Below are 10015 nucleotides of genomic sequence, written 5' to 3'. Positions count from 1 at the left end.
CTGTCTGAACATTTTCCAAATATTCATTCATTTGGAATGATCAAGTGTGAGGTTGGCTCACACTCCCCCCCCCCACCCCCATCCCACAAGAAATGTCTGATTTTGAGCGTGATGGCTCGCATGTGATGTCCTTGGTAATTACATTTCAGTTTTAGGTTATAATTCATCGGCCTCATCGGTGGTTTAGGAACCAGACAACAGATGTGCACAAGGGAAACATAATGCGAAACATTCGGCTTTCGCATTTTATTCTCCTCTCACTCCTCTGTACATCCTGCGATCTCCTCTTCAGCTCCTCTGAGAGTACTTTGTAGAGTTGCAACAGATATCAACACAAGTCGGGGGACCCAAACTTAGAGTGCAGACCTTTTTTTGCAAAGGTTTCTGTCTGTGGAAGCACACATTTCAGCTCAGTGACTCTGGGGTGGGAGGGGCCACACGGCTGAGGGAGGAAAGGTCTTGCTATTTGACCAATAAGGAGGTGGTTGTAGTTTTTACCCCACCCCCCACCTCTGCTCCCTCCGGGTAAGACACTCCCCCTTTTAACTTTTTCCCTCTCGCTCTCCGGCTGGGTGCGTTTCTGCGGAGAGCAGGAGGAGGGAGTGGGCATGTCAGTTTCAGCTGAGGGGCCCTGAGCAAGCTGCTGAATGACTGACTGCTTCTGAGCACCATGGCTAAGATTGGGATCTGGTTGGGCCTCTCCTTTTTGTTGACGCTGTGCGCGGACCGCTCGGACGCCTGGTTCTGGTCCTGGGGTTCCACCACGACCGAAGCCCCCCCGACGCTTCCAGAAGGTTCCGGTGCGTCCCCCTCCAGCGGAGAGGAGCCGGACGAGAACCTGGCCGGCGTGGGAGCTGAGATCATCGATGTGGCCAGCGGGATTCGCAAGATTGTGCAAACCTGGGACCAAACCCCAAACACGCTGACCGCTGCACCACCCACCTCTGTGACGAGGCAGCAGGGGGTCCAAACAGGGGGAGCCAAACCGGGTAATGGCACGCCTGGGGGTCGGGGTGCAGGAGCTGGAGCTGATAACGTGAGGTCAGGGGAGGAGAGTGGATCTGGGTCCTCTGTGGGGGACAGCCAGGAGGGCACGACCTCCACCAGTGTCACAGGGCTAGGGGCAAATAATGTCAGTGTGCATGATGGGAAGCAGGTGGGCGTGGCGAAGGTGGACCTTTCCCAAAACGCTCCAGGCAGCCTTAACGGGACAGCACAGGGGAATGTTACTAGTCGCGAGGGTAACCGTGCTGACAGCAAGTCAATCCAGAGCCTTAATCTCTCTAAACAGGATGGGATAGCCCAGAGTAACAGCGGTAGCTCTAGCTGGAATGCGACTAATAAAGAGGTGACAGGGTATTCGCAGGAATACGCTGTCTCAGGTGATTTACTAACCTCTACTAAAAGCGACCGATCTCTGGTAGCCGGGGGGCTGCCCGTGCCGGAGGCCCCTCGCTGCCTGGTCCTAGATTCCGATTTGCCCTTTTGCGCCGCTCTGGGCCTGGAGAGCTTCGCGGTGCCCAATTTCCTCAATCAGAGCAGCGTGGAGGAGGTGCGGGCGCTCCTGCAGGAGTGGGCGTGGCTGCTGAACTCCCGCTGCCACCACAGCCTGGAGTGGTTTCTCTGCCTGCTGCTGGCGCCCAGGTGCGGCCCGCCGGGCCTGGCCCCACCCCTGCCCTGCCGCAGCTCCTGTGAGGTCCTGGTGGACAGCTGCTGGACGCTCCTCCAGGAGGGCCGCTTCCCTGTGGCGTGCCACTCCCTGCCCGAGGAGGAGGATGATGGGTATCGGTGCATTTCAGTTAGTAACCAGAAAGGTAAAGGCGGGTTAAAATGTATCCCGTCCCCGGGGATACATTTTCAACCAGCACCACCTGTCTGTCTGCCTCATCTGTCTAATGACAACAACGACACGTTGTACTAAAACTCCCATCTGCGAGCCGCGCCGGAGTGGACCGCAGCGCTTTGGCGGGGCTGAGAGAAGCCGGCTTACAGCGCACAGCGAGAGGGGGGAGCTGAGAGGGGAGAGCTCGCTCTCACACCCACCTCCTCACTGCTGCCGCGCAGAAACAGGGGCATGAATTCAATTAAAGCACGCACAGCCTTGCAGCTCGTTTAACAGCTTGGACCCAGGTGTCCACTTTTGCATGTGATGTGTCAGTGTTAACGTCCCCTGCAGTGCATGCGACCAATAACCCGCAGCTCCAGAAGCGTTGCACATGTTGCTTTTTTTTTTTTTTTATGTATCACACTGGCTTTACCCATATCATCTATTCAAGGTTATCTTTGTTAAAACACAAGGTGAACTGGGGGCACCCTTTCCTTAGTGGCGTTATGTTTTTGGGTTTTGGATCAAGCAAGTATAGTGGGAGGAAAGTACTGCGCTGGGGTTATTTTTATAGCTTTGCATTCGGAGGCAGCGTGCATAGATCTGACTCTTCAGTTGTTTTTGGCTCAAAAACACACTGGGTTTTCCGTGTACCGGTCTTACTTTTTACTGTGAATTGCTTTACCACACTCTGCAGGAAGGCAGGAGAGCAGCCTCTGACATTAGCATGTTACCAGCGTGGACTGAGGGCAGGGAAGCACCTGGAAATGGGAATTCATTCTGTAATACACTGTGGGCATGTATTTTTTAAGGGGCTAAAGTGTCACCTTACAGGCTTCCTTGGCTTGAATTGTAGTTTATCCTTGACATGAACTTTCTAAAAAATAAGGAAATCCCTTCATCAAACACAATATATGGGTGACTGATTTGAAGTGGAAAAGGTTGTCAGTATTTTCCATCTTGGCCGGAAGAATTCCATAGAAACAAACCGTTTTCTGTTTCTAAATATATTACCTTGATAATCCAATTTAAGCACTTGGTGCGTGGGAAGCTGCACTGTTTTTAGGTTTATCAGTTCAGTTAATCTTGCAAGTTGTTAATGATAAAGAAGGCATTTAATGAGAATAAAGTAAATAGTTATTGCAAGGTTTCTTGCAGGAACTTGCAGGGTAACTACCTGGTTGGAAACTGAGGGTACTTTGAGACTCTGAAAGTCCAAATTGTCACTTGCCTGCTGACTAAAGCTGAATTTCTGATAATAGTTCCTGTTGAACACAAAGCATTTTCATTGTGAATATAGAAGCCGGGACATGGCTTTGGGATAGACTTGTTTTGCATGCATCTCGCAGTGCATGTGATTCTGTTTTTTTATTTTTTTATTCATTGCTAGATCTCTTAGGCAGAGAATTCCTTTAAAAAATAAGCCCCAGAGCTGAAATGGATCTTGCAAATGTTCTGCTCTTGCTAATTGTTGTGAAGGGCAGTGCATTATTGATGGGTAGTTAAGTTAATTACGTTTAAGGACACTGCTCCGTGTCATGAGATTGCATACTGTTCTTTCTCTGCTCTGAAGTGTGGTCGAGCGCCTCAGGATTTGGAGTTTGGCACAAGTGTGTTTTGGCAGAATGTTAGACCATATGTTCAATATGCAGTATCTCCCTCTCGCTGGGTAAGACTAGAATACCAGTATGCTTTTATTCAGTTTCTTGTTTTGCTGACATCATTTCAAGTAATCGGTTATTAATTTAAGAGAGAGCTTGCATACATGCATGCATATCCTCACTCACACCATAGTTTATGTAGCTGAAGTCCTCCAGGGAACCTTATCGGTACATTTCATCGTAGCATGCTTTTAGGTAGGTAGTAGTTTTACAGTCTCGTAAAATAGTTGTGTTTTTGGCACAATGTGCAGTGTGTGGTTTATGAATGTTCTTTCTCAGTGGCACAAAGACATAGCGCCCACAGGTCATGTGTCATATCAGCATTCCTTAAATACAGTGGGGCTATTTCAGGGCTCTCTATCTTTCCAATGGCTTGCTGTATTGACATCATGTAGTGGACATAACTTGTCTGACACTGAGCTGGATCTCACGGACTGTAGAAGAGAGATGAGCTCCACTGTGAGTTGTACAACCTTGTGAGTTAAACAGTGTCTTACTTTGTGTGCCTCATTCGCGTCATGTTCGTGAGCTGACTTCACTGGAGCGCATTGTTTGAATACCTTGTGATCATTTCCGCTGTAAGGCATTTGTCCTGCACACCCTGAGCTCCTTCAATATCAGGCCCTCTGGTTGTAACAGCAGAAACCTACACTGTGCAGCACCAACTGGGATTTCTCAGTGAGAAGTACCTCTGACAGACAGATTCTCCAGCTATTGACTGATGGGTGAGAGCCAAGCCCGTGGCTGAACAGGTGTAGGGTTTCTTTGTAGTGTGTGCTAAACATGTAGCTGAAGACAAAATGACCCTATCGGGTTACTCTTTCAGGTGCATTGGCTTTAATTGATTAGGCTTGCCTCAAATATCTTCCAGACAAATAACAATAAATATGATACTCTTTAATCATCACACAGCATGGTTGCATATCCATAGAATTAAATGGTCCTGCCAAGTTTTTGTAGTTTCTGTGAATAGAGGGAAAGTATAGAAATTAACAGCTTTAAGGTGCTTTATCACTGATCCAGCCCCCCCCCAAACCACAGCAAACACCACCGTGGGGTTGGAATGTCGTGTCTCTCAGCATTTATTGACTGCTGTCGGCTGCCGTCACTCATGGCTCGACGTGTTCGATGAGCATTGTTCAGTGTTGCTCAGAGGAGTGCCTTGTGATAAAGCAGACTTTGGGAATGCATAACATGGCTTCTTCATTAACCCATTAGTAGCAGTGCAAGGCCATGTGTTCAAAAATATTGATCAAATATTCACAAGTAACCTGTTAATAATAAGCGGACAAAGTTAGGAAATGCTATCATCTGCTGTATACCCTCTACTGTTTTTCAACTGCTGCTGTCGAATCTAATGTAGTACCTACAAAAACCAATAGCCACAAAGTTAACAGGCCACACAGACCGTTCACAGTATATCAGAATGCCTGAGTTATCTTAGTAACCAATCAGTTTACAGCTAAGCAATCTCTGACAGGTCCTTCTGTAGGATTTAGGCCTCCAATACTTTGGAAACTGCTTCACTACACCCTGCTGTAATGAAGTGCTCATTTTCCTTTGCTGTCTTTGGGGTGTTATGCAATGTGCGAACAAGACAGGGTTCATAGGTTTTGCTCTGAAAACCGCAGAATCGGCCAGTGTTAGTCTGCTGTGGGACAGCTGCTTCCCCTCACCTCCCAGTCCTCTGAGGCCTCGGTGGAGGCGATCAGGCTGAAGTGCTGCAACCTGCCGCTGTTTCCTCAGTGTAAATCAATACACTCCGCAGCGCTGTAGGCTGCTGCTCAAATATTCGCCAGGAGTCTCCGGCCGCCTTGTTGCTTTAACCTTGCATAGTTTTCCACGGGTAGCACACCACACACCTGCGGTGGCTGCAGACCATGTGACGCATGGTGTGGGTGAGGGAGATGGCGATGTACCTCTATCAGCATTCTAAAGCTTTCTGTGCGTGCTTTTATATTAAAACATTAATCGCGTGTATTTTTAGGGGCTGAATCTTTTGTAGGCTCTTTTCATGGTTTTTGCATTGAGTTTGGGTATGCGGTTGGATGGGAGGATGGCTGCTATCACCAGGCGCCAGGCGGCAGATCACCATAGACAACGGAGTCATGCACATCATGGCTGGGTTTCCATGTTGGGGTGTGAGAGAAAGGGGAGTGGCAGTCGTGGGAAGACTGCGTCCGCTGTGCCCTGGGGATTGTAGACAGGATTAGCAGTTCTTCGCACAACAAGGCCGCCTCTGACTGCCAGCAGACAGGATGGCAGATCACACTCGCTCAGGGTCAAAAGGCGAGGGCACACAACGTTACCCCATGTCTGCGGAGATAACTACCCTTTCATTTTACACCAGCGGAAAGTGACTGCATGGTTTTCAGTGGGGGGACAGAGGGGGCGAAGGAGACCCCTCTGTGTTAAAAGGATCTGTCTGGAAGGGTGAAGCAGTTCACATCTGGTCATTACATGTTTTTGGGTTTGGAGCCCGCTGTGTGCGCGGGTGGTGGGGTGCCCCACTGATACATACATTGCAGGCTGAAGCTGTTCTGAAGTGCATTTTAATTTGATTTCATACTGCAGTCTGGTTCATGCTGAGCAGGACATCAGTAAATCTGCATGAGAATTAAATGGTTATATACGGCATAAGAGTGGTGGAAGCCTGGCACTTTGCTACTCTATTTGCTGCATTTGCCCTTGAAAATGGTGCAAAGCTGCAGTTTCAGTCTAATTATGGGCAAAATCTTTTCAAGAAAAAAACACCCCTTGCCAAAAACACATAACTTTCTGATGTCAGTTGTAAGGTATGACCAATTCAATAATAAGTAATAGAGTATTTTTAGCTGGGCTGTGGACGTGCATGAGTGGAATAGCACACACATCCACGTGATGTGCAGGACTGGATTTCTGAAGTGCTACAGGAAAGACGTTTCTCTAATTAAAGAGCACCCTGGCCATTTCCTACACTCCAAGCATTGCATTTGAAGTCATCGTAGAAATTGCTTTTACGCTGATGGTGGTCACGTTTGAGGAAAATCCCTTAATGGTGCTGCTTCATACTCATTTTCAGTGAGTCTTGTCTCACCGGCTTGATGCAAAAGGATCTTTAACATCATCAGATCTCAGAGCTCTCAGCTGCTCCCTGGGGTTGAATTCAAACCTGCTCTGTATTGGAGAGAAAACACATGTTCAGCGCAGCTGTGTCGCTGCGGTCCGACATGAGGAGGAAGCGGTCAGTGTAGGTGGGACCCCTGCCCCAGTGACTCTGTGTTTATTGCCTGGGGGGGGGGGGGGGGGGGCATAGGGGGGTGCGTGCAGGCAGACCAGAGGGATGGCTGCATTGTACTGCGGTCAGGCGCTGTTAGGGGGGGTCTGTCCCTGTCCTGGGGGAGGTGTTAACACAGTTATTGTCTCTCTGGATTTATTGGCAGACCGATTGACAAAGCTTGTGCCTAATGAGGCAGCTCTGGTCTTCTGGTGTCATTGACATGGCAAGAGACAAATTCCATGTGCTTTATCTTCTATAAAGGTGTTAGGAAACTATGGCAACCCTTTCTCCTGCCACTATTGGATGGCTTGACTTCTCTTATAAGCTTCATTTATTTTAAAATAATATTTTGCAGGGGTCACTTGTGCGTGGTTTCCCTTCTCAGATTAAGATTTAGGACTAGCCGCAGATGCAGAGAGTTAGAATGCCATTACTAAGGCAATGTTAAACAGATGTAACTGCTGTAAGTGTTATATGGATGTTTCAAAATATGATTTCTGATTGCTCACCATAGTGCTACCACCAGAGAATCTTTAAGTAACGCTTGGATACTGTATGTATACAGTCTCTCCATAAATTCATAGAGTAGCACATACTGTACTAATTTATTGTCTTTTGAAGCAGCTGTCTGTGCTGGATGTTTAGTTAAGCTCTTGCTTGGTGCACTTACAGAGGGGAATTCTGCTCTCAGGTCCTGTAAAGTGCTACAGAGAACAGCCCGGGTTTTTTTTCTCTTTAACCTTAGAGATTTGACACAATGTGACCTCCCAGTTATGCTGAGCTCATTAAAGCTCTGAGGGATTTTATGTCAAAAATTAAATCCTCCATTCCAAAAATCCATATGATAGCACTGCAGTTTATTTCTCAGTCAGAATTTAATGCTTTTCATCTTTAAACCATTTCAAAAAGCATGAGCTAGACACATGTTTGAAGACTAGTGTTATTATTTTACGTAGACAGAAGTCTTTTACAGATGTTGCAAACTCACAAAATAAAAATTAGAAGTTAAAAGAAACAGATTCCAACTACTTAAAAGCAACCTAAATACAGTGATTAAAATGAAGACATGCAAAGCGTGGTACACTGAATATCTGTATTTGCAGTAGAATTTAAGGTCAATTCCATCGTAAAAATGACTGCAGGATCAGAATTGATTTTATAAAATGAGCTTACAGGATAAAATATTGCACTGATACACTCATAATGTAATTTCTAGTAATACAATTATGGCTGTTTATAGACTAGTGACATTTAGCATGAGTTTCAGGTTCCAGTTTAAGACACAGAGCTCACTGTCTTCTGCCTTGTGTCCATCTATAAACCCCTGCCTGTGGTTGGAGGGCTCGTCACCAACGCAGCTTGTTACAGTATGAGAAAGAATCGGGGCGATTGTCAGGAGCCCCATGGAGATGTTTTGACTGGTGACCGAGTGTAGCCATGGGGACCAGAGTTCACCATGGCGATTTGGATTCCTCCAGATGTTTCCCATTTTCCCATGGACAACTGTGGAACAAGTCAGACTGGAAGCGGGGAGTTCCGTGCTCAGATTCCCACTGGTCATTTCTCTTACTTTTCCCCCTAATCTTTAAGGGTTTGTGAGTCTCACCGGATCAGAGTTAATGCACACCATGAAGATGTTTTCTCACGTACACAGTTTTTATTGAGCGTGTGTCTAAATGTATATATTGAATCCTTTTTTTGAGCATGGAAGTTCCTTTTGTGGTCAAGCTTGTGAAATAAACTGACAGCACAGACCAGAACTATAAACCCTTGCAAAGCCATTCAGAAACCCCCTCTTTCTGTGGTGCGCTGGCTGGATGACTTTTTTGGCTGCCAGAGGTTAGCAGAAGGAGAAGGAGTCTCATGCTTGAATAGACTTTCCAATTAACGGGCTAATTTTTAACCCCAGGGTGGAGAATAACCTTACTGATTAAACAGAGCGACACCCCGCTCTTGCACAAACACAGGATTGATGTGGTTAGTGTAAGTGCCATCAGACTTTCTTTCACTCTCGCTGCGGTAGAGCTGTGGAGACAATTTAAGGAAATCCCCTCTTAGGAAATGCACTGATAGCAGGTTTCCTGAAATAAAACCTGTAAGCACAGGAGGTGTTGATTGAGAGCAGTGACATTAAACGGAAATTTGTTGTTGTGTCAAAACACAGTTGCCTCTGGTGATTTTGTACGTTAAAATGTTCTGCATAGACATATTCAGCCATCCTAGTAATGCTCTGATGTTTGCAGGGGGAACTCAAAGCCACTCGTGTGTGAAGCTCGATGACTTTTGGAAGACTTCTTTTGTCCAGTTCCTGCCTCTGAATGGGTTAACTGATGTACGAATTCTTCCAATATTTTATGAATGACTTTATAAGGGGCTGTGTGCTATTAACAAGGCTTGAGGGGTGTCTCATTTTACTGGCATCTGAGATGAGGATCTGTTTCTGAGGAGTGCCACCTCACCCACAGTGACTGTGCTGTGCTGTGGCTGTCACTCGCAGCAGTGATGCAGTCACAGAGGTGTGGGAGAGCGCAGGCATCTGCTGCGTGGAGTAGGTGGTGTGTGTGTCCCAGCGAGTGCTGTGTTAGGATGCCTGCACACACACAGCACGGATCACACAGATGCCAGGCTGCAAACACGCGCTGAATTTTGGCAGATTCATTTGAAAATCAGATGATCTGATCGTAGAGGAATCACGTTAAAGTGTGAAAAGCTGCGGAGTGCCTCCATCTGCAGAAACAGGATCCTGTCAGAGCACAGCGTGTCCCGGAGATGCTCCCACATTCTCCCTCATTACTCCATTTCAGCTCTAATCTGCCAGGGAATCAATTACCCCTCGCTGCCGGCCGCATCGTGCGCGAGCGAGTGAGTCTCCGCAGCAAACCTGTGATGGAGTTTGGAAAATATGCGCGGCCGTCTTTAATGCCATTCTGCCAGGTCTGAAAGCAGGCGCGCACTCTGCCTCGGGGGTGCGGAGATGCTCTTCACCCCAAACAAACACCTGGAGTCGGCAACAGCGATTTATCACCTGCCATGGCGGAAGCACCAGGCAGAGGCTCCGGATTCCAAAGAGAGATTTACTTAAGCCTGACAAACACCGACAAATGGCCCAGCCGGCCTTGGGGCTGTCTGAGTCCTGTACCAGTCTGCCAGGCATAATGAGCGCTCAGCCAGTCTGTGAAGCATCGATTTGCACACCGTGGAATGTGGACTTGTGCTGAGGAACAGGAGTGGCCCTCAGCGGTTTCATTTATTCCACGGAGGGTTGTTGTT

At 47.4% G+C, this 10015-nt stretch overlaps 1 protein-coding gene across 1 annotated transcript in view; it reads left to right on the top strand.

The window, feature by feature from the left end:
* Positions 1-595: 595 nt before the first annotated feature.
* LOC118785742 (collagen alpha-1(XVIII) chain-like) overlaps positions 596-10015 on the top strand; it is a 36213-nt gene continuing 26793 nt past the window's right edge. The window contains exon 1 of the mRNA XM_036540650.1: positions 596-1814. Coding sequence (XP_036396543.1) covers positions 671-1814 — 1144 coding nt within the window. The 5' untranslated portion in view covers positions 596-670. The remainder of the gene's footprint in view (positions 1815-10015) is intronic.

This window comes from Megalops cyprinoides, chromosome 11, assembly GCF_013368585.1.
Source record: "Megalops cyprinoides isolate fMegCyp1 chromosome 11, fMegCyp1.pri, whole genome shotgun sequence".
NCBI lineage: Eukaryota > Metazoa > Chordata > Actinopteri > Elopiformes > Megalopidae > Megalops > Megalops cyprinoides.
This window is presented reverse-complemented; position numbering and strand designations above follow the sequence as displayed.